Source organism: Ahaetulla prasina, chromosome 5 (assembly GCF_028640845.1).
Source record: "Ahaetulla prasina isolate Xishuangbanna chromosome 5, ASM2864084v1, whole genome shotgun sequence".
NCBI classification, from domain to species: Eukaryota; Metazoa; Chordata; class Lepidosauria; order Squamata; family Colubridae; genus Ahaetulla; species Ahaetulla prasina.
Genome location: NC_080543.1, coordinates 4,791,327 through 4,815,950, shown reverse-complemented (window position 1 = coordinate 4,815,950; position 24,624 = coordinate 4,791,327). Strand labels below are relative to the sequence as shown.

At 44.4% G+C, this 24,624-nt stretch overlaps 1 protein-coding gene across 1 annotated transcript in view; it reads right to left on the bottom strand.

The window, feature by feature from the left end:
- Positions 1-470: 470 nt before the first annotated feature.
- Positions 471-24,624, bottom strand: part of LOC131199386 (retinal guanylyl cyclase 2-like) — a 56,893-nt gene continuing 32,739 nt past the window's right edge. The window contains exons 13-19 of the mRNA XM_058185117.1: positions 20,826-20,989; positions 19,380-19,572; positions 8,336-8,510; positions 7,124-7,222; positions 6,147-6,241; positions 2,370-2,455; positions 471-605 (exon numbers count right to left, since the gene is read on the bottom strand). Coding sequence (XP_058041100.1) covers positions 512-605; positions 2,370-2,455; positions 6,147-6,241; positions 7,124-7,222; positions 8,336-8,510; positions 19,380-19,572; positions 20,826-20,989 — 906 coding nt within the window. The 3' untranslated portion in view covers positions 471-511. The remainder of the gene's footprint in view (positions 606-2,369; positions 2,456-6,146; positions 6,242-7,123; positions 7,223-8,335; positions 8,511-19,379; positions 19,573-20,825; positions 20,990-24,624) is intronic.

Genomic DNA, 24,624 nt, shown 5'->3' with positions numbered 1-24,624 from the left:
TTCTTTGGCTTTGTCCCAACACTTCCTCTGCTGCGCGCGCCGGTCACATCTGCGCAGTCTTGCATCACTCCAAAACTGTTCTTGGGGCGTTGCCAAATCAGAAGAAGGCCCGGGAGAATCAGGCCTTGCCGGCCCCTCCTCCTCCCTTTGGGTGGGTGCCAGGGAGGGAGAGGGCCCAGGAGAAGCAGGCCTTGCCAGGTCTTCTTCCTCACTTTCTGAATCATCCGAGTCCAGGAGTCCGAGTCCAGGAACCTGGGTCACAACAGCACCAATGGTTTAGGTCCACTCCCTCTTGCTTCCCTTCCCAGCTTCCCCCACAATCTGTCAGTCCATAAAAGCCATGTACTGACCCCCCCCCCCACAGGACACAATTCAAGAATCCCACACGACACAGTCAAATGCTTTCTAGTGATATTTCATTGCGGTCAAATGCTTTTAAGGCCAGTTTCTCAGAAAAGGAAAGGAAGGGATTTGGAGGGTGGGCAAGTCGGTCCTCCTCTCTGCACCCATTTTACAGCTCTCGGATCTGCTGGTCCGTGAACTTCCTCTTGGAGATCTTCATGGCAGCTTTAATTTCTCGGGTGATTATTTCTTGCCAGGGTTGGCTATGAACAAGGAGGACAAGTCAGGTTAGGAGGCTTGTGAGAACGTCACAGAATGGGAACATGGTGAGGAAGATGTCAGAAGACCCTCTACTACAGCTAGTTCTTGACTTACAACACCTTCTATCCCTCCCTCCCTCCGTCTTTCCCTTCTTTTCTTTCCTATTCCCTTCTCTTCTTTCCTATTCTCCTTCCTTCCTCTTTTTCTTTTTTTCTTTCTTTCTTCCTCCCTCCCTCCCTTCATCTTCCCTTCCATTCTCTCCTCCCCTCCCTTTCCCACTCTTCTTTCTTTCTTTCTTTCTTTCTTTCTTTCTTTCTTTCTTTCTTTCTTTCTTTCTCCTCCTCCCTCCATCTTCCTTCCATTCTCTCCTCCTCCCTTTCCCACTCTTCTTTCTTTCTTTCCTTCCTTCCTTCCTTCCTTCCTTCCTTCCTTCCTCCTCCTCCCTTCATCTTCCTTCCATTCTCTCCTCCTCCCTTTCCCTCTTCTTTCTTTCTTTCTTTCTTTCTTTCTTTCTTTCTTTCTTTCTTTCTTTCTTTCTTTCTTTCTTTCTTTCTTTCTTTCTTTCTTCCTCCCTCCCTCCCTCCCTTCATCTTCCCTTCCATTCTATCCTCCCCTCCCTTTCCCACTCTTCTTTCTTTTTTCTTTCTTTCTTCCTTCCTTCCTTCCTTCCTTCCTTCCTTTCCTTCCTTCCTTCCTCCCTCCCTCCCTTCATCTTCCCTTCCATTCTCTCCTCCCCTCCCTTTCCCACTCTTCTTTCCTTTCTTTTCTTTCTTTCTTCCATTCTATTCTTCTCTTCCTTCCTTTCTTCCTTCATCTTTCCTTCCATTCTCTCCTCCCCTCCCTTTTTTAAAAAAAATTTTTTTTTATTTTTTTATTTACATTTATATCCCGCCCTTCTCCGAAGACTCAGGGCGGCTTACATTGTGTAAGGCAATAGTCTCATTATATTTGTATATTTATATACAAAGTCAACTTATTGCCCCCCCAATAATCTGGGTCCTCATTTTACCTACCTTATAAAGGATGGAAGGCTGAGTCAACCTTGGGCCTGGTGGGACTCGAGCCTGCAGTAATTGCAAGCAGCTGTGTTTAATAACAGGCTATCTATTTATCTGCGCAGGACTGGACTAGAATTTTAAATTTTTAAATGTTTAAATTTTAAATTTGGTTTTAAATGGGTTTTATTATTTATATCTCTATTTTAAATATTCGGCCTATGTAATAAGTTTTTTAAATTAATGTTTTATCCTGTATATATATAAGTTTTTTATATGGCTGTAAACCGCCCTGAGTCCCTAGGGAGATAGGGCGGTATAAAAGTACGAATAATAAATAAATAAATAAATAAATAAAATCTTACAGCCTGAGCCACACCGCGGCCCTTTCCCACTCTTCTTTCTTTCTTTTCTTTTTTTCTTTCTTTCTTTCTTTCCTCCATTCTATTCTTCTCTTCCTGCCTTCATTTTCCCTTCCATTCTCTACTCCCCTGCTTTTCACACTCTTTCCTTCCTTCCTTCCTTCCTTCCTTCCCCTCCCCTTCTGTTTTCCTTCTTCTCTCCTTCCCTTCCTCTTCCCTTTTTTCCTCTTCTATCATTCTCTTTCCTTCTTTCCTTCCTTCTTTTACTTGCAATGATACCTTTAAAGATCTTCAAACAACAACTGCCTGTCCCAGGTCCTTGGGAAGGCCTCGACAGCTGGATAAAAATGTCAAATCCAACCTGAACATCTGGCTGGTTGTGTGACCAACCAACCACAATAATATTTACCCAGCTTTTATTTCTGGAGGTCGAGGGAGGGTTTTCGTGAATCCTCTTTTTCCTACTAACCAGTAGGTGTCTTCCAGCCCTTTGCCCTATTTAAAAAAGAGGACGTGTGAATCCAATAGAATAGGTATTTTATATATATAGTATAGCTCATTAAAAAGGGACGTGGTGGCTCAGGGGCTAGGACGTTGAGCTTGTCAATTGAAAGGTTGGCAGCTCGGCGGTTTGAATCCCTAGTGCTGCCATGTAATGGGGTGAGCTCCCGTTACTTGTCCCAGCTTCTGCCAACCTAGCAGTTCGAAAGCACGTAAAAATGCAAGTAGAAAAAATAGGGAACACCTTTGGTGGGAAGGTAATAGCGTTCCGTGCGCCTTTGGCGTTTAGTCATGCCGGCCACATGACCACAGAGACGTCTTTGGACAGCGCTGGCTCTTTGGCTTTGAAACGGAGATGAGCACCGCCCCCTAGAGTCAGGAACGACTAGCACATATGTGCGAGGGGAACCTTTACCTTTACCTTTATAGTTCCTTATTTTGTTTCAGTGGCTGTGCTTCCTCCAATGAACAGAATCACAGGCAAGTCAAGAGGACTAGTCCCTTGAAACAATTGGACGACACCATTCCAGCACGATGACTCAGCAGTTAAAGATGCTGAGCAGCTTGGGTCCGAGACCCGGGCACCATACAATGGGGTAAGCTCCCGTTACTTGCACCAGCTCCTGCCCACTTAGCAGTCCTTGACTTACGACCGCAATTGAGCCCACAATTTCTACCGCTAAGGGAGAGAGTTGTTGTGAGCCTTGCTCCGTTTTACGACCTTTCTTGCCAGAGTTGTTAAGCAAATCACTGCAGTTGTTACGTTAGGAGCACAGCACATCTGGCTTCCCCACTGACTTTTCTTATCCGAAGGTCGCCAAAGGGGAATCACGTGACCCCAGGGCACTGCAACCGTCATAAATATGAACCCATTGCCAAGTGGTCTGAATTTGAATCACGTGACTCCAGGGATACTACAATGGTCGTAAGTGGGGGAAAACGGTTGCAAGCCGTGGTGGACTTCACTAACTTAACAAGGCATTCTCTGGCTGGGTAGGCGTGGCCGGTTGGTCATGTGACTGGGTGGGCGACATCACTCATCACACCCAGCCCCGCCTCCCGGCCACTCGCCCCAAAGGCAGAGGTTGGATTCAGCCGGTTGGGGCTATTCCCACCACTGGCTGGCCCAGCCCCCACCCATTTTGGGGCCTGTTTTTTGGTCGTTTTGGGGGGCTTTTTCAGGCTGTTTTTGGGCCATTTTCAGGCTGTTTTTAGGCTGTTTTTCAGGCTGTTTTTAGGCTGTTTTTCAGGCTGTTTTTAGGCTGTTTTCAGGCTGCTTTTAGCCTGTTTTTAGGCCTGTTTTTCAGGCTGTTTTTAGGCTGTTTTTCAGGCTGTTTTCAGGCTGCTTTTAGGCCTGTTTTGGGGTCGTTTTCAGGCCTGTTTTCAGGCTGTTTTCAGGCTGTTTTTAGGCTGTTTTAGGCCTGTTTTCAGACTATTTTTAAGCTGTTTTTAGGCCTGTTTTTGGGCCATTTTCAGGCCTGTTTTTAGGCTGTTTTCAGGCTTTTAGGCTGTTTTCAGACTGTTTTCAGGCTGTTTTTAGGCTTTTAGGCTGTTTTCAGGCTGTTTTTAGGCTTTTCAGGCTGTTTTCAGGCTGTTTTTCAGGCTGTTTTCAGGCTTTTTTAGGCCTGTTTTTCAGGCTATTTTTAGGTTGTTTTCAGGGTGTTTTCAGGCTGTTTTCAGGCTGTTTTCAGGCTGTTTTATGCCTGTTTTTCAGGCTGTTTTAGGCCTGTTTTTCAGGCTGTTTTTAGGTCGTTTCAGGCTGTTTTTCAGGCTGTTTTTAGGCTGTTTTTCAGGCTGTTTTAGGGCTGTTTTGGGGCCTGTTTTGGGGCCGTTTTCAGGCCTGTTTTTAGGCTGCTTTCAGGCTGTTTTTAGGCCATTTTCAGGCTGTTTTTAGGCTTTACAGGCTGTTTTCAGACTGTTTTTCAGGCTGTTTTCAGGCTATTTTAGGCCTGTTTTTCAGGCTATTTTTAGGTTGTTTTCAGGCTGTTTTGAGGCTGTTTTCAGGCTGTTTTCAGGGTATTTTTAGGCCTGTTTTTAGGCTGTTTTTAGGTTGTTTTCAGGTTGTTTTCAGGCTGTTTAGGCCTGTTTTTCAGGCTGTTTTTAGGCCTGTTTTTCAGGCTGTTTTTAGGCCTGTTTTGGTCTGAAAAAAAGCCCAAAATGGCCCGGGAAACAGGCTGAAAAAAAAGCAAGGGTGGGTCCAGCCAGTGGTGGGATTTGCAGGTTTGCCGAACTGCACAATATCTTAACTACCGGTTCACCTGAACCGGTGCAAACCGGAAGCAGCTCACCTCTGGTCGTAATTCCCTTTTTTTTGGTGCCGTCGTAACTTTTTTGGGTAACCTTTAGTGTAACAATCACTAAAGTAATGGTTGCAAGTCAAGGACACAACTGGACAAGGGGAAACTTTATCCGTAGCTTCATTCCAGGCCATCCCACTGGACCTTCTTACCAGGGCTGGGTTTTATTTACCTTTACTACTGGTTCGCATCGTGCCCGCGTGCGCACTCTTCTGCACATGGGCAGAAGCTTCTGCGCATGCGCAGATCACTTTTGAAGATGTTCGGGTCAGTGAGCGGAACCTCCTGCCAGGTTTTGGGGGTTTTTTTGTAATTTTTTTAAAAATTGTTTTGACAAACATACATAAAAGCATCTTCAATACAAATACAAACAGTCTGTCGGTTGGTCGGTCGCAGTTCTTTTGTGCAATTTCACCATATTTATAACAATATGATTTATCTAACTTTACATTTTACTAATCTAATATATACCCAAGTATTTTGGTCAATTAATCATTTATTTAACTATAAGTGTTTCTTCCCTCATTCCGTATAAAATATTCTAAATTTTACATTAATTGTATTGCATCATTCATTTCATCATCTTGAATCAATATGTATCTCAACGATTCTTACTTTATAGAAACCTCTACCAAACTTCATTAACATATTTTTTTAATCTAATCATTGCTAAAATAAATCCCATATCTTATAATATTGTTCATCTTCCTGTTCTCTAATTTCAAATGTCAAGTTACTCATTTTAGCACATTCCATTATTTTCTTAATAACTTCATCTTGCGTTGGTATTTTCTGATTTTTCCAATTTTTAGCAAACACAATTCTAGCCGCTGTTACTACATTCACAATCAAATATCTCAATTCTCTGTTATACGTTTCGGGTATGATCCCCAGTAGAAAAACCTCGTGTTTAAAGTTTATGTTAAAAGTCTATTAATTAATATTTAATTTAATTTAATTTAATATTAATTAAAGTCTATTAAAGTCTATTAATCTTCTCATCGTTCCCATCACCAATCTCTTTCCACTTATGACTGCATGACTGTAATTTTGTTGCTGGTAATCCTTGTGATTTATATTGATATTGATTGTTCCTGATTGCTTATTTGTACCCTATGATTATCATTAAGTGTTGTATCATTAAGTGTTAAATTGTACCCTATGACCATCATTTGTGTTGTAAATGTTGTACCTTGATGGAGGTATCTTTTCTTTTATGTACACTGAGAGCATATGCACCAAGACAAATTCCTTGTGTGTCCAATCACACTTGGCTAATAAATTCTATTCTATTCTATTCTATGTCTTTTTTTATCATTTTTTCCAACCACGTGTGGATTTTAGTCCAGTATCTTGTAGCTTCTACGCAACCCACCACTGTTTCTTACCTTCAATTCTGTCTTCCCTCTGAAGTTCATTTTGTAACCTTCTTTAAGATTGTGAAGGATCCTCATAGTATTTTGGCTGATGTGAATCCTGTAGGCTGGATTTTTATTTTTATTTTTAACAAGAAAGAAAAAGCATACATGATTTCTTGTACGTCTCTTGTATATATGTTTGAAAGAGAGAAAGGAGGAAAGCAGAATTAACTCATCTAGGCTTGTTTCCTATCTTGTCTCTCCGGTAAGGCCGACACATGCCTTCTTGTTATTTTGAGCTCAAACTATGGTTTTCCATCGTTACTCTGGTAACAAAACTGGTCTGTTTCCATCAAGGTCACCTTGCTTGCTCTCTAATATAATGCTTGCAAGAATGCAGAACAACAGAGCTGGAAGGGACCTTGGAGGTCTTCTAGTCCAGCCCCTTGCTCAAGCAGGAGACCCTATACCATTTCAGACAGGTGGCTGTGCAATCTCTTCTTAAAAACCTCCAGTGATGGAGCACCCAAAACTTCTGGAGGCAAATAGTTCCACTGGCTAATTATTCTCACTGTCAGGAAATTTCTCCTTAATTCCAGGTTGCTTCTCTCCTTGATTGGTTTCCATCCATTGCTTCTTGTCCTGCCTTCAGGGGGCTTTGGGGAATAAGTTAATACCCCCCCTCTTCTTTGTGACAGCCCCTCAAATATGGCAAGACTGTTAGCATGTCACCTCCTAGTCCTTAATCTCTTCTCGAACACTTCCAGTGTTGGGAGTATCCACAACTTCTGGTGGCAAGTAGTTCCGCTGGTTAATTATTCTCACTGTCAGGAAATTTCTCCTTAATTCCAGGTTGCTTCTCTCCTTGATTGGTTTCCACCCGTTGCTTCTTGTCCTGCCTTCAGGGGTTTTGGGGGAATAGCTCAGCCCGCACCCACCCACCCCAGACAAATTTAAGATTAAATGCCACGCCAACATTGCAACTTGACACAATACCCGATCCTTACGCAATCCTGTAGATTCTATTCGGGAAGCCGTATTCACTGTGTCTCCAAACAGGCAGTACCTGGGCATGGTGAGGCCCACCACTCCTGCAGCACAGGGGCCTGGGAAAATAAAAAGATTTTTTTAAAAAAATACCTCAGATGGATCTAGGTTTTGCCACCAGATCATAGAAAATGGCAAAAAATAAAAATAAAAATACCAACAGTGCAAGATCAGAAGATGTGGAGAGACCTGGGCTGTAGAATTGCCGAGAGCTGGACTCAGTTGAATGAATAGAATAGAATGACACAGTCGGAAAGGACCTTGTAGGTACAACTAGTCCAGGGGTCTCCAACCTTGGCAACTTTAAGACTTGTGGACTTCAACTCCCAGAGCTGCTCTCTAATATAATGCTTGCAAGAATTCTGGGACTTGGAAGTCCACAAGTTTTAAAGTTGCCGAGGTTGGAGAGACCCCTGATCTAGTCCAATCCCCACCCCTGCCCGAGCAGGAGACCCTACGGCCATTTTAGACAGGTGGCAGTCCAGTCTCTTCTTGAAAGCCTCCAGGGATGAAGCTCCCACAACTTCTGAAAGCAAATTCCAAAGGTGCTTTTTCCAAGAGGCAACTGGACTTCCGGCTCTGAAGAAGCTTCTTGTCGTGTCCCACTCCCACTCCAACGAACGAGTATAAAAAAAATAAAAAAATAAAAAAAATTCAGACACTTGGCAACTGACTCATAATTATGACGATTGCAGCATCCTGGAGTCCTGTGATAACCTTTCGCGACCTTCCGACAAAAGTCAACAGCAAAGCCAGATTCACTTAACAACCCAACTTAACAACAGCAATGATTCAGTTAACAACGGTGGCAAGAAAGATCCTAAAACGGGACAAAGCTCACTTAACAAATGTTTTGCTTAGGAACAGAAATTGGGAGTGGGGGCGGGTCAGTTGTGGTCGTAAGTCGAGGCCCATCTGTATAGCCTGTCATCTGTCCATTGCACTTTCCATTATTCCTTATCCACGGCTTTAAAATGGGAGTCAAATTTAGGATTTGAACTTGAAGCAGAAAATTATGTCAAGGGTGTGTCCACCAACCTCCATTTTCGTGGAACGAGCAGGCACGACAAAGAAGTCGTCAGTAAAATTCAAGGCCTCAATAAATTTAATACCAGAAGGAAAACTCCTCATATATTAGATCACATGACACAGAAAAAAATACACCTTGATACCTGAATGTAGCCCCATCCTTATCTTCACCGGCAAATCCGGGATATGTTTCACTCTGAAGGCTCCCACCGAGCTCAGGATATCCAAGGACATGTTGGCAATCTCAGCGGCATGCCTGTGGCCGTTGCGTTTCGGGAGCCCTGATGCCACCATATAAGCGTCACCGATGGTCTCCACCTGGAAATCAAAATTTTATTTCTATTTCTTTTTTTTTTAAGTTTTTTTTTAATTTTATACACAAACAAACACTTAATACATCAATCGATCCTTCCATGTGTCATCTCGGTGCTTCTTCGGTGGCTTCGTCTTCTTGTTGCTTCTTCTGTCTTCATCTGTTACAACATCTCCCCAGAAATACAATATTTTGATTGTACCATTCTCCTACATAACTATTAACCGAAAAAGGACAACAAAGAATGTTCTTTCTGCGCCACACTCAGAAAGCTCAAACTGCTCAAGGAGCTGCTGATCCAGTTCTACAGAGGAATGATTGAGTCTGTCATCTGGACCTCTATAACTGTCTGGTTCAGTTCTGCAACCCAACAAGAAAGACACAGACTTCAGGGGCTTTGGAAAATAGATTGAGCCCCTTTTCTTTGTGGCAGCCCCTCAGATATTGGAAGATTGCTATTGGAAGATCCACAAAAACATTTCCAAAAACACCACACTACTAACCAGAGCATATAAAACATTTGCTAGACCAATTCTAGAATACAGCTCACCTGTTTGGAACCCTCACCACATCTCTGACATCAATACAATTGAACGTGTCCAGAAATATTTTACAAGAAGAGTTCTCCATTCCTCTGAAAACAACAAAATACCTTATCCCACCAGACTTGAAATCCTAGGCTTAGAAAACTTGGAACTCCGTCGCCTCCAACAAGACCTAAGTTTAACTCATAGAATCATCTATTGTAATGTCCTTCCTGTCAAAGACTACTTCAGCTTTAATTGCAATAATACTAGAGCAACTAATAGATTTAAACTAAATGTCAACCGCTTTAATCTAGATTGCAGAAAATATGACTTCTGTAACAGAATCATCAGTGCTTGGAATACTTTACCTGACTCTGTGGTCTCTTCTCATAATCCTAAAAGTTTTAACCAAAAACTTTCCACTATTGACCTCACCCCATTCCTAAGAGGACCATAAGGGGCGCGCATAACGCTAAGCGTATATATATATATATATATATATATATATATATATATATATATATATATATATATATATATATATATATATATATATATATATCATCCCTAGTCCTTCTCTTTGTTAGATTAGACCAGTGGTTCTCAACCTTTATAGTGCTGTGACCCCTTTAATACAATTCCCCACGATGTGGCGACCCCAACCATAAAATTATTTTTGTTTTGAATTGATCGCGCCTGAAGCCGTATTGGCTAGCGATCTGAACTGCTTGAGATTGCCTTGAGGATGGAGGCATTAAAGCGGAGACTCCTCCCCTATTAAGTTTATGGCGCCTGAAGCCGTATTCACTGTGTCTCCAAACAGGCAGTACCTGGGCATGGTGAGGCCCACCACTCCTGCAGCACAGGGGCCTGGGAAAATAAAAATAAAAATTCAGACACTTGGCAACTGACTCATAATTATGACGATTGCAGCATCCTGGAGTCCTGTGATAACCTTCGCGACCTTCCGACAAAAGTCAACAGCAAAGCCAGATTCACTTAACAACCCAACAAGAAAGAAAAAGCATACATGATTTCTTGTACGTCTCTTGTATATATGTTTGAAAGAGAAAGGAGGAAAGCAGAATTAACTCATCTAGGCTTGTTTCCTATCTTGTCTCTCCGGTAAGGCCGACACATGCCTTCTTGTTATTTTGAGCTCAAACTATGGTTTTCCATCGTTACTCTGGTAACAAAACTGGTCTGTTTCCATCAAGGTCACCTTGCTTGCTCTCTAATATAATGCTTGCAAGAATTCTGGGACTTGAAGTCCACAAGTCTGAAAGTGGCCATAGTTGGAGAAACCTGTTCCAAGGAAGCCTCAGGGCCAGGCCTACCATGAGGCCCTCAGCATGGCTGGCTGAGGAATTCTGGGACTTGAAGTCCACAAGTCTGAAAGTGGCCATAGTTGGAGAAACCTGTTCCAAGGAAGCCTCAGGGCCAGGCCTACCATGAGGCCCTCAGCATGGCTGGCTGAGGAATTCTGGGACTTGGAGTCCACAAGTCTGAAAGTTGCCGAGGTTGGAGAGACCTGGGCTGTAGAATTGCCGAGAGCTGGACTCAGTTGAATGAATAGAATAGAATGACACAGTCGGAAAGGACCTTGTAGGTACAACTAGTCAGGGTCTCCAACCTTGGCAACTTTAAGACTTGTGGACTTCAACTCCCAGAGCTGCTCTCTAATATAATGCTTGCAAGAATGCAGAACAACAGAGCTGGAAGGGACCTTGGAGGTCTTCTAGTCCAAACCTTTGCTCAAGCAGGAAACCCTATACCATTTCAGATAAGTGGCTGTCGCATCTCTTCTTAAAAACTCCAGTGATGGAGCACACAAAACTTCTGAAGACAAATAGTTCCACTGGTTAATTATTCTCACTGTCAGGAAATTTCTCCTTAATTCCAGGTTGCTTCTCTCCTTGATTGGTTTCCACCCGTTGCTTCTTGTCCTGCCTTCAGGGGTTTTGGGGGAATAGCTCAGCCCGCACCCACCCACCCCAGACAAATTTAAGATTAAATGCCACGCCAACATTGCAACTTGACACAATACCCGATCCTTACGCAATCCTGTAGATTCTATTCGGGAAGCCGTATTCACTGTGTCTCCAAACAGGCAGTACCGAGTGGCGACACCCAGGGAAGGGCCTTTTCTGTGGGGCTCCATCCTCTGGAACGAACTTCCCCAGGACTTCGCCAACTTCCTGACCTTGAACCTTTAGCAAAGCTTAAGACACATCTATTTATTTTAGAGGACTGGACTAGAATTTTAAATTTTAAATTTGGTTTTAACGGGGTTTTATTATTTTTATTGCAATTTTTAATATTTGGCCTTATTTAATAAGTTTTTAATTGGTGTTTTATTTTGTATTTATATCTATGTTTTTATTAGGCTGTAAACCGCCCTGGGTCCCCCGGGAGATAGGGCGGTATAAAAATGCGATTAAATAAATAAATAAGTGTGGTCTTACCAAGACATCATAAAGTGGTAATAACACTTCATGATAGATCGATGCTAACCAGTGGTGGCACTTGAATAACTTAACAACAGCAATGATTCAGTTAACAACGGTTCTCTGTACCCAATATAAAATTTGTTACTACCGGTTCTGTGGGCGTGGCTTGTTAAGGAGGAATAATGTGGCCAACTTTTTTACTTTAAAGCATTTTTTCGGTTAAAGAGGTTGTAGAAAAAATGCTTTTAAAGGGTTCTGACGATCCCAGCTGAGTTGCGCGATCATCAGAGGCTTTTTTTTTAACTTTTAAAAGCATTTTTTCGGCCGAAGAAAAAATGCTTTTAAAAGTTAAAAAAAAAACCAACCTCTGATGATAGCACAGCTCAGCTGGGCATGGGAGGGGGTAGGGGCAGGGATTTTTGCTACCAGTTCTCCGAACCACCCATCGCCATAGCTACCGGATCGGGTGATCCGGTCCAAACCGGGAGCAATTTCACCCCTGGCTGGGTAGGTGTGGCTGGTTGGTCATGTGACTGGGTGGGTGATGTCACTCATCACACCCAGCCCCGCCTCCCAGCCACTTGCCTCAAAGGCAGAGGTAGGATTCAGCCAATTGGGGCTGGACCTGCCCCCACCCATTTTTTGGCGACTTTTGGCTGTTTTTTAGGCCGTTTTCAGACCATTTTTCAAGCCGCTTTCAGGCCTTTTTCAGGGGCTTTGGAAAATAGATTGAGCCCCTTTTCTTTGTGGCAGCCCCTCAGATATTGGAAGATTGCTATTACATCCACAAAAACATTTCCAAAAACACCACACTACTAACCAGAGCATATAAAACATTTGCTAGACCAATTCTAGAATACAGCTCACCTGTTTGGAACCCTCACCACATCTCTGACATCAATACAATTGAACGTGTCCAGAAATATTTTACAAGAAGAGTTCTCCATTCCTCTGAAAACAACAAAATACCTTACCCCACCAGACTTGAACTCCTAGGCTTAGAAAACTTGGAACTCCGTCGCCTCCAACAAGACCTAAGTTTAACTCATAGAATCATCTATTGTAATGTCCTTCCTGTTAAAGACTACTTCAGCTTTAATTGCAATAATACTAGAGCAACTAATAGATTTAAACTAAATGTCAACCGCTTTAATCTAGATTGCAGAAAATATGACTTCTGTAACAGAATCATCAGTGCTTGGAATACTTTACTCTGTGGTCTCTTCTCATAATCCTAAAAGCTTTAACCAAAAACTTTCTACTATTGACCTCACCCCATTCCTAAGAGGACCATAAGGGGCGCGCATAACCGCACAAACGTGCCTACCATTCCTGTCCTATTGTTTTTCTTTTCTTCTTCCTATATATATATATATATATATCATCCCTAGTCCTTCTCTTTGTTAGATTAGACCAGTGGTTCTCAACCTTTATAGTGCTGTGACCCCTTTAATACAATTCCCCACGATGTGGCGACCCCTTTAATACAATTCCCCACGATGTGGCAACCCCAACCGTAAAATTATTTTCGTTTTGAATTGATCGCGCCTGAAGCCGTATTGGCTAGCGATCTGAACTGCTTGCGATTGCCTTGAGGACGGAGGCATTAAAGCGGAGACTCCTCCCCTATTAAGTTTATCGCGCCTGAAGCCAGATTAGGCTAGCGATAGGGAGTGATTGCAGCTGGCTTGAGAGGGAGACATCAGAGCAAAGATTCCTCTCTTTTTTAATTCATCGCACCTGAAGCCGAATTCGGCTAGCGATTTGAAGAGCCTGCAGCTGGCTTGTGGAGTCAACCATTGGAGCGCGATTCTTCAACTCGCAAGTATACTTCCCATATTTCCGATGGTCTTAGGCGACCCCTGGCAAATCGTCATTCGACCCCCAACGGGGTCGCGACCCACAGGTTGAGAACCGCTGGATTAGACTTACCTAGTACCCACACTCATTCATCACATGGGTTAGCCTCTAGACCCCTGATCATCTTCGTTGCTCTTCTCTGCACTCTTTCTAGGCTCGTAACCTCTTTTTTTGAATTCTGGTGACCAGAATTAGATGCAGTATTTCATCCCTCCAAGACAGAGTGGCTGTGGATGCCGGCACCCCGGTACAGTCAGCTGCAGCCGTGGCTGACTTATGGGGGCGAGTCATTGGCCCCAATGGAGAGGGTGCGCAACTTGGGCGTTTTCCTGGATGGATGGCTGTCTTTTGAAGACCATTTGACGGCCGTCTCCAGGAGAGCTTTTTACCAGGTTCGCCTGGTTCGCCAGTTGCGCCTCTTTCTAGACTGGGATGCCCTATGCACGGTCACTCATGCTCTCATGACATCTCGTCTGGATTACTGCAATGCTCTCTACATGGGGCTCCTCTTGAAGAGCACCCGGAGGCTCCAGTTGGTCCAGAATGCGGCTGCGCGGGTGATAGAGGGAACCCCTCGTGGCTCCCATGTGACACCTCTCCTGCGCAGACTGCACTGGCTACCTGTGGCCTTTCGGGTGCGCTTCAAGGTTTTGGTAACTATCTTCAAAGCGCTCCATGGCATAGGGCCGGGTTACCTACGGGACCGTCTGCTGCCACCGATTGCCTCCCACCGACCCGTGCACTCTCACAGGGAGGGACTCCTTAGGGTGCCGTCAGCCAGGCAGTACCGAGTGGCGACACCCAGGGGAAGGGCCTTTTCTGTGGGGGCTCCATCCTCTGGAACGAACTTCCCCCAGGACTTCGCCAACTTCCTGACCTTCGAACCTTTCGCCGCAAGCTTAAGACACATCTATTTATTTGCGCAGGACTGGACTAGAATTTTAAATTTTAAATTTGGTTTTAACGGGGGTTTTATTATTTTTATTGCAATTTTTTAATATTTGGCCTTATTTAATACGTTTTTTAATTGGTGTTTTATTTTGTATTTATATCTATGTTTTTATTAGGCTGTAAACCGCCCTGGGTCCCCCGGGAGATAGGGCGGTATAAAAATGCGATTAAATAAATAAATAAGTGTGGTCTTACCAAGGCATCATAAAGTGGTAATAACACTTCATGATAGATTGATGCTAACCAGTGGTGGGGCTTGAATAACTTAAAAACTGGTTCTCTGTACCCTATATAAAATTTGTTACTACCGGTTCTGTAGGTGTGGCTTGGTGGGGAGGGGTAATGTGACTGGGTGGGCGTGGCCAACTTCTTTTTTTTTTACTTTAAAAGTTTTTTTTTTAAAAAACCACTCATGATAGCACGGCTCAGCTGGACATGGGAGGAGGTGGGGGCAGGGATTTTTGCTACCGGTTCTCCAAACCACCCGTCACCATCACTACGGGATCGGGTGAGAGCATTTCACCCCTCGTCTGGTCCACATCTGCAGCCTTTAAGCGGATTCAACCTGGACTCTGATGGGAGAGACCAGCAAATATCAAGGCTGTGGGCTAGATGGGAAAAAAAATCAAAACACATCCCAGAAGAAGAGAAGCAACCTGGAACTTGAGGATGGAGGCATTAAAGCGGAGACTCCTCCCCTATTAAGTTTATGGCGCCTGAAGCCAGATTAGGCTAGCGGTTGGGAGTGATTGCAGCTGGCTTGAGAGGGAGACATCAGAGCAAAGATTTATCTCTTTTTTAATTCATCGCGCCTGAAGCCGAATTCGGCTAGCGATTTGAAGAGCCTGCAGCTGGCTTGTGAAGTCAACCATTCTTCGACTCGCAAGTATACTTCCCATATTTCTGATGGTCTTAGGCAACCCCTGGCAAATCGTCATTCGACCCCCAACGGGGTCGCGACCCACAGGTTGAGAACCGCTGGATTAGACTTACCTAGTACCCACACTCATTCATCATATGGGTTAGCTTCTAGACCCCCGACCATCTTCGTTGCTCTTCTCTGCACTCTTTCTAGGCTCGTAACCTCTTTTTTTGAATTCTGGTGACCAGAATTAGATGCAGTATTTCATCCCTCCAAGACAGAGTGGCTGTGGATGCCGGCACCCCGGTACAGTCAGCTGCAGCCGTGGCTGACTTATGGGGGCGAGTCATTGGCCCCAATGGAGAGGGTGCGCAACTTGGGCGTTTTCCTGGATGGATGGCTGTCTTTTGTAGACCATTTGACGGCCGTCTCCAGGAGAGCTTTTTACCAGGTTCGCCTGGTTCGCCAGTTGCGCCTCTTTCTAGACTGGGATGCCCTATGCACGGTCACTCATGCTCTCATGACATCTCGTCTGGATTACTGCAATGCTCTCTACATGGGGCTCCTCTTGAAGAGCACCCGGAGGCTCCAGTTGGTCCAGAATGCGGCTGCGCGGGTGATAGAGGGAGCCCCTCGTGGCTCCCATGTGACACCTCTCCTGCGCAGACTGCACTGGCTACCTGTGGCCTTTCGGGTGCGCTTCAAGGTTTTGGTAACTATCTTCAAAGCACTCCATGGCTTAGGGCCGGGTTACCTACGGGACCGTCTGCTGCCACCGATTGCCTCTCACCGATCCGTGCGCTCCCACAGGGAGGGACTCCTCAGGGTGCCGTCAGGCAGGCAGTGCCGACTGGCGACACCCAGGGGAAGGGCCTTTTCTGTGGGGGCTCCCACCCTCTGGAACGAACTTCCCCCAGGACTTCGCCAACTTCCTGACCTTTGAACCTTTCGCCGCGAGCTTAAGACATCTATTTATTTGCACAGGACTGGACTAGAATTTTAAATTTGGTTTTAACGGGGTTTTATTATTTTATCGCAATTTTTTAATATTCGGCCTTATTTAATAAGTTTTTTAATTGATGTTTTATTTTGTATTTATATCTATGTTTTTATTAGGCTGTAAACCGCCCTGGGTCCCCCGGGAGATAGGGCGGTATAAAAATGCGATTAAATAAATAAATAAGTGTGGTCTTACCAAGACATCATAAAGTGGTAATAACACTTCATGATAGATCGATGCTAACCAGTGGTGGGACTTGAATAACTTAACAACCGGTTCTCTGTACCCAATATAAAATTTGTTACTACCGGTTCTGTGGGCGTGGCTTGTTAAGGAGGAATAATGTGACTGGGTGGGCGTGGCCAACTTTTTTTTTTTTTACTTTAAAGCATTTTTTCGGTTAAAGAGGTTGTAGAAAAAATGCTTTTAAAGGGTTCTGACGATCCCAGCTGAGTTGCGCGATCATCAGAGGCTTTTTTTTTAACTTTTAAAAGCATTTTTTCGGCCGAAGAAAAAATGCTTTTAAAAGTTAAAAAAAAAACCAACCTCTGATGATAGCACAGCTCAGCTGGGCATGGGAGGGGGTAGGGGCAGGGATTTTTGCTACCAGTTCTCCGAACCACCCATCGCCATAGCTACCGGATCGGGTGATCCGGTCCAAACCGGGAGCAATTTCACCCCTGGCTGGGTAGGTGTGGCTGGTTGGTCATGTGACTGGGTGGGCGTGGCTTGTTAAGGAGGAATAATGTGACTGGGTGGGCGTGGCCAACTTTTTTTTTACTTTAAAAGTTTTTTTTAAGTAGTTTTTGGGCCGTTTTCAGACCATTTTCAAGCCGCTTTCAGGCCTTTTTTCAGGCTGTTTTTGGGCCATTTTTGGGCTGTTTTCAGGCTGTTTTCAGGCTGTTTTGGGCCATTTTGGGCTGTTTTCAGGCTGTTTTTTAGGCCGTTTTCAGACCATTTTTCAAGCCGCTTTCAGGCCTTTTTTCAGGCTGTTTTTGGGCCATTTTTGGGCTGTTTTCAGGCTGTTTTCAGGCTGTTTTGGGCCATTTTGGGCTGTTTTCAGGCTGTTTTTAGGCTGTTTTCAGGCTGTTTTTAGGCTGTTTTCAGGCTGTTTTTAGGCCGTTTTCAGACCATTTTCAAGCCGCTTTCAGGCCTTTTTCAGGCTGTTTTCAGGCTGTTTTGGGGCAGTCATTGGCCCCAATGGAGAGGGTGCGCAACTTGGGCGTTTTCCTGGATGGATGGCTGTCTTTTGAAGACCATTTGACGGCCGTCTCCAGGAGAGCTTTTTACCAGGTTCGCCTGGTTCGCCAGTTGCGCCTCTTTCTAGGCTGGGATGCCCTATGCACGGTCACTCATGCTCTCATGACATCTCGCCTGGATTACTGCAATGCTCTACATGGGGCTCCTCTTGAAGAGCACCCGGAGGCTCCAGTTGGTCCAGAATGCGGCTGCGCGGGTGATAGAGGGAACCCCTCGTGGCTCCCATGTGACACCTCTCCTGCGCAGACTGCACTGGCTACCTGTGGCCTTTCGGGTGCGCTTCAAGGTTTTGGTAACTATCTTCAAAGCGCCCATGGCATAGGGCCGGGTTACCTACGGGACCGCCTGCTGCCACCGATTGCCTCCCACCGACCCGTGCACTCTCACAGGAGGGACTCCTTAGGTGCCGTCAGCCAGGCAGTACAGTGGCGACACCCAGGGAAGGGCCTTTTCTGTGGGGCTCCATCCTCTGGAACGAACTTCCCCAGGACTTCGCCAACTTCCTGACCTTGAACCTTTCGCAAGCTTAAGACACATCTATTTATTTGCAGGACTGGACTAGAATTTTAAATTTTAAATTTTAAATTTTAAATTTTAAATTTTAAATTTTAAATTTGGTTTTAACGGGGTTTTATTATTTTATTGCAATTTTTTAATATTTGGCCTTATTTAATAAGTTTTTTAATTGGTGTTTTATTTTGTATTTATATCTATGTTTTTATTAGGCTGTAAACCGCCCTGAGTCCTTCGGGAGAAGGGCAGTCTATAAATTAAAATATTATTATTATTATTATTATTAATGTGACTGGGTGGGCGTGGCCAACTTTTTTTTTTTACTTTTAAAAGCATTTTTTCTACAACCTCTTCAGCCCAAGAGGTTGTAAAAAAATGCTTTTAAAAGCCTGTGATGATCAGGCAACTCAGCTGGGATCACCAGAGGAGCGTTTTAACAGCTTTTTTTTTTTTTAACAACCTCTTCGGCCGAAGAGGTTGTCGAAAAAATGCTTTTAAAGGATTCTGACGATCCCAGCTGAGCCATGCAATCATGAGAGGCTTTTTTTTTTTTACTTTTAAAAGCATTTTTTTGGCTGAAGAAAAAATGCTTTTAAAAGTAAAAAAAAAAATCTCTGATGATTGCGCGGCTTAGCTGGGCATGGGGTGGGGGGGGGAGGTAGGGATTTTTGCTACCAGTTTTCCAAATCATCCGCCACCATCGCTACTGGATTGGGTGATCCGGTCCGAAGTGGGAGCATTTCACCCCTCGCCTGGTCCACATCTGCAGCATTTAACCAGGATTCAACCTGGACTCTGATGGGAGAGACCAGCAAATATCAAGGCCGTGGGATAGATGGGGGAAAAAAATCAAAACACACCCCAGAAGAAGGGAGTCACAAACTCCTTTGGTCTTGTTCTGTCCTCCCTTGCCTCTGTCCGAGCGATGACTTAATTAGCCGGCACTATCAGCTCTGGCAGCAAACTAGCGAGCGTCTGCCAAGTGACTCTGTTATCTCCCTTGATGCCGATGAATCACCCAGGAACAAACAGTACTTCAGCTCTAGTTAAGCAGTTGATTTGCCTGCTACGAAGAGGCATAGCAGCCCTCGCTGCCTTTATATCCTGTGGGGCATGGCTCCATGACTCAGCATTTCCTAGGCCTGCCCCACCCCTGCTTCTGTTGTTCCTGCCTCTCCTGCCTACGAAACCTAGGGTCCAGCCAGGCCTGATTGCCATCAGCTGGGTCTGGAGACATAGCGGGGGAAAGAGTCAGGGGATGGAGGCCTCATTATCTCCTCCACCTGGCCTGCCTCTGGCTCCTGGAGCTGAGCCAGGGAAGCCGGTGCTCCCGAGGTAAGTCCTGACGGCCCTTCCCCCTCACTGTCCAAGTCACTTTCTGGTAGGAGGGCCAGCTCTGGGGGGGCGCAGACACAACAGGTCTTGAGGAAAAGTGAAAGACAAGGACCTACCTTATAAACATCATGATGGCCGATGATGGCGTCAAAGAGTGTATAGAGGTCATTTAGAAGGTCCACGATTTCAATAGGCTCACAGAGGGCAGACATGGTAGTGAAGCTGATAATGTCGCTGAAGTAGATGGTGACCTCATCGAAGTATTCCGGCTCCACGGATGCTCCCCTGATCAGCGTTTCGGCCACTGGCCTGAAATGGCATTAGGAGAAGGGATGGGGAACAATGGCCCTTCTAGGGCTTGTGGACTTCAACTCCCAGAATTCCTTCTATTATACAGGATGTATCGATAGAATAGAATTGAATAGAATAGCATGTAGAATAGAATAGAACAGAATAGAACAGAATAGAATAGAATAGAATAGAATAGAATAGAATAGAATATAAACAGGAACAGAAGAGAAGAGAAGAGAAGAGAAGAGAAGAGAAGAGAAGAGAAGAGAAGAGAAGAGAAGAGAAGAGACAAAAAAGAAGAGAATATAGAATAGAAAATAGAATAGAATAGTAGAATAGAATAGAGTCGAACAGAAAATGAATACAATGGAAAGAATAGACTAGACTACACTAGACTAGACTAGAGTAGAATAGAATAGAACAAAATGAATAGAATAGAATAGAAAGAATAGAATAGAAAATACAATAAAACAGTAGAATAGAATAGAATAGAATAGAATAGAATAGAATAGAATATAGAATTGAATTGAATTGAATTAATGGTAATAGAATAGAATAGAATAGAATAGAATAGAATAGAATAGAATAGAATAGAATAGAGAATTGAATTGAATTGAATTAATGGAAAGAATAGAATAGAATAGAATAGAATAGAATAGAATAGAATAGAATTAAATTGAACTGAACTGAATTGAATTGAATTAACGGAAATAGAATAGAATAGAATAGAATAGAATAGAACAGAAAATGAATAGAATAAAATAGCATATAGAATTGAATTGAATTGAATTAATGGAAATAGAATAGAATAGAATAGAATAGAATAGAATAGAATAGAATAGAATAGAATAGAATAGAACAGTGGAATAGAATACAGAGTAGAGTAGAGTAGAATAGAATAGAATCTGGAGGGCATAACACAAGGCAGGTAGTCTTTGACTTACAATAATTTGAAGCACTGAAAAAAGTGACTTAAAACTAGTCCCTGAATCATGGGGCTGGAAGGGACTGTGAAGATCTTCCGTCCAGTCCTCAGACTTACAACCGTGGTCACGTCATAAAAATTGGGTTGCCTGCCAATCCTCATCCACGGGTAAAGTTGAATTAGCTTAACAGCTGCCTTAATCTCTTAACCGCCATGGCAACGCAAGTCGTAAAAATCAGACGGGACTCACTTAAGACGCTCAGCAAAGAAAATTCTGGTCCCATTTGTGGTCGTAAGTCGAGAACCACCTGTATCTCGCGGGGAGGCTGGTTTGCTTTGCACTTACGACGGAAGCATTTGAGACAACAGTCTGTCCGTCTTCTGTTTTTCCACCTCCAATTCTTCCGTTCTCTCTCTGATTAATTCTTCCAGGTTGCTGGAATAGTTTTCTAGCATCCGCAACATGGAGTCCACGATGTTCGTCCGTTTTCCTTTGTTGATGGTTTTGAACTTGGGGAGAAAAAAAAAAGAAAGGAATTGGGGATGGATTTGGGGGCGCAACGCTGATCATTCCGCAAGACAAAATATATCTTTATAGGCTAAATGTGGGTTGACTAGAAACAAGCCTTCCTATCTCAATGCAGAATCCATTAGACCAGGGGGTCTCCAACTTGGCAATTTTAAGAGCCATGGACTTCAATTCCCATGCTGGCTGGGGAATTCTGGGAGTTGAAGTCCACATTTTCTTTAATGATTTGATTTACGGTTTTTTCTTTAACATATTTATTTTATTTATTTTATTTTATTTATTTTATTTTGTCACATCAATATATGTAGGTATCATACGAAAAGATTATATAGTAAATAAACACATATATGGGTAAATATAAGGAGGTATAAGCATATATATAGGAAGAAGAAAAGAAAAACAATAGGACAGGAACGGTAGGCACGTTTGTGCGCTTATGCACGCCCCTTATAGGAACGGGGTGAGGTCAATAGTAGAAAGTTTTTGGATAAAACTTTTAGGATTATGGGAAGAGACCACAGAGTCAGGTAAAGTATTCCAAGCACTGATGATTCCGTTACAGAAGTCATATTTTCTGCAATCTAGATTAAAGCGGTTGACATTAAGTTTAAATCTATTAGTTGCTCTAGTATTATTGCAATTAAAGCTGAAGTAGTCTTTAACAGGAAGGACATTCCAATAGATGATTCTGTGAGTTAAGCTTAGGTCTTGTCGAAGGCGATGGAGTTCCAAGTTTTCTAAGCCTAGGATTTCAAGTGTGGTGGGATAAGGTATTTTATTGTATTCAGAGGAATGGAGAACTCTTCTTGTAAAATATTTCTGGACATGTTCAATTGTATTGATGTCAGAGATGTGGTGAGGGTTCCAAACAGGCGAGCTGTATTCTAGAATTGGTCTAGCAAATGTTTTATATGCTCTGGTTAGTAGTGTGGTGTTTTTGGAAAAGAAGCTACGCAAAATTAGGTTTACAACTCTTAGAGCTTTTTTTGCTATGTAGTTGCAGTGGGCTTTGGCACTTAGATCATTTGACATGAGTATTTGACATATATGAGTTATTAATGAACAGTACATTGTCTGCAGTGGTGGGATTCAGCCGGTTCAGGCAAACCGGTGGTAGTGATCTGAGGGTGGTCATTTTTCCAATTTCTAGCTCTATTTTCTAATTTTTAATAAGACAAATCTGTCGTGTCCCACTCCTCCTCTGACGGCCGGGTCAGGGAAGTCTGTATCAAGCGTGGCCACGAAGCCTCTGCAGCTTTGCCAAAGTCCTGTCAGAGTCCTCAGGGCAGGCAGGAATCCAAGGTGTGACTTCAGCAACCCAGATGAGACTTTGCCTGACACAAGGAATGCCAAAAAGCAGATCCTTTATATAGGCCATGGGGTGTGGCTCATGACTCAGCACTTATCCAGGCCTGCCCCTCCCTTCCTTTTGCTGACATCGCCTCTCCATTCTCCGGAAGCGGGGATCCGTCCACTGTGTCTTTCTGTCCTCTTGATCTGCTGCCGGCAATTCTAGCACGTGGCTGGCTTCCTGCTCACATGCTATAGGAGGGAGGTTTGTTTGCTCAGTCTGCCCAGGCATGGTGCCAGGGCTGGGGGCTGGAGGCATGCCAGGCCATTCTTCTTCACTATCAGTCTCTGGCTGAGATAGCAGGAGATGGGAGGGGCCCGGCTGCGGAGAGGAGGTGGGCGAGGCACAACAGGGACATTACAAACCGTCATAAATATGAACCAGTTACCAAGCGTCCGAATTTTGATCACATGACCACGGGGATGCTGTAGGGAGGTTTGTTTGCTCATTCTGTCCGGGCATGGTGCTAGGGCTGGGGGCTGGAGGCATGCCAGGCCATTCTTCTTCACTATCAGTCTCCAGCTCAGATAGCAGGAGATGGGAGGGGCCCAGCTGAGGAGAAGAGGGCGGGCAAGGCACAACAAAATCCCATATTAAGAGGTATTCTGTATCTATCCATCATCTCCTGCCCTTTTTAGTATTTCAACTCTTATTGACTTTTTGACCAATCTCCGATGCTCCTCCCTTGGGATCTTATATCTGTCAAGTGGCAAAGCATCCCAGGGCCGCTTTCGAGTTGCCGTAGGCAAGTGGGATGGGAAACCGACCAAGCAATTCGCCAGCCAAAGACAGGAGCACATTCCAGACATATCTTTCCCAAGGCTATCTCCCAGGGTTACCCACAGTGGCTGGTGGGGAGTGATCTCTACAGCCCGCAAAATTTCTCCGTTGGTGAATGTGATTGATGACCCACCCTGGGAGAAGGGGGGGGGGAAAGGGTCATGATTGAGGCTGTAAATTACGTGGGGTCAGAGCTGGCTACATTTGGGAACCTGCCACCATGAAGCTCCTAATAAATAACTGGATTTCGTTTGACACTTGGCTCAAGGCTCATGATTGAATTAGGGCATCCATCGGAACCCCAAGAATATCTCTCTACATCACTCATGTTTAGTCCAAGTATTTCCTCTGCCTCCACATCTGCCTCTCGCTGTCTACTCTCCACACGTTCTCTGACACATGACCCTCCAGTGAAGGAGAGAATACGTAACTTCATGTGTCAGTCTGTTCCACTGGCTAACATTTCTTGCCACTGATACCTTCCTCCTAATATCTCACTTGCATCTACAGATAGGCCTCAAATTATGACCAGTCACTAACGACCATTCAAAGTTATGATAGAACAGAATAACAGAGTTGGAAGGGACCTTGGAGGTCTTCTAGTCCAACCTGCTTTCTCAAACAGGATAGACCCTCCCCCCCAAAAAAATCTATTTACAACCCTGTTTTGAAGTTATGGCCACTGCAGTGCTTCTGCGGCCATTCACCCTTATGACTGACCCTAGAGATGCTGCTATGCCCCCTTCCCCACCTATCTCTCCCCCCTTGATCCCAACCTACCAGGTCGCCACAGGATTGGGGTCTGCTTTCACCACCTGGTGATTGGCCAAAGTCACCCAACTGGTTTTCATGCCTAAGGCGGAACTAGAACTCACCGTCTCCTGGTGAATGGCCCAAAGTCACCCAGCTGGCTTCCATGCCTAAGGTGGGACTAGAACTCACCGTCTCCTGGTGATTGGCCAAAGTCAGCCAGCTGACTTTCATGCCTAAGGCAGGACTAGAACTCACCATCTCCTGGTGAATGGCCCAAAGTCAGCCAGCTGGCTTCCATGCCTAAGGTGGGACTAGAACTCACCGTCTCCTGGTAATTGGCCAAAGTCAGCCAGCTGACTTTCATGCCTAAGGCAGGACTAGAACTCACCATCTCCTGGTGAATGGCCCAAAGTCAGCCTGCTGGCTTCCATGCCTAAGGTGGGACTAGAACTCACCGTCTCCTGGTAATTGGCCAAAGTCAGCCAGCTGACTTTCATGCCTAAGGCAGGACTAGAACTCACCATCTCCTGGTGAATGGCCCAAAGTCAGCCAGCTGGCTTCCATGCCTAAGGTGGGACTAGAACTCACCGTCTCCTGGTGATTGGCCAAAGTCAGCCAGCTGACTTTCATGCCTAAGGCGGGACTAGAACTCACCGTCTCCTGGTGAATGGCCCAAAGTCAGCCAGCTGACTTCCATGCCTAAGGCGGGACTAGAACTCACCGTCTCCTGGT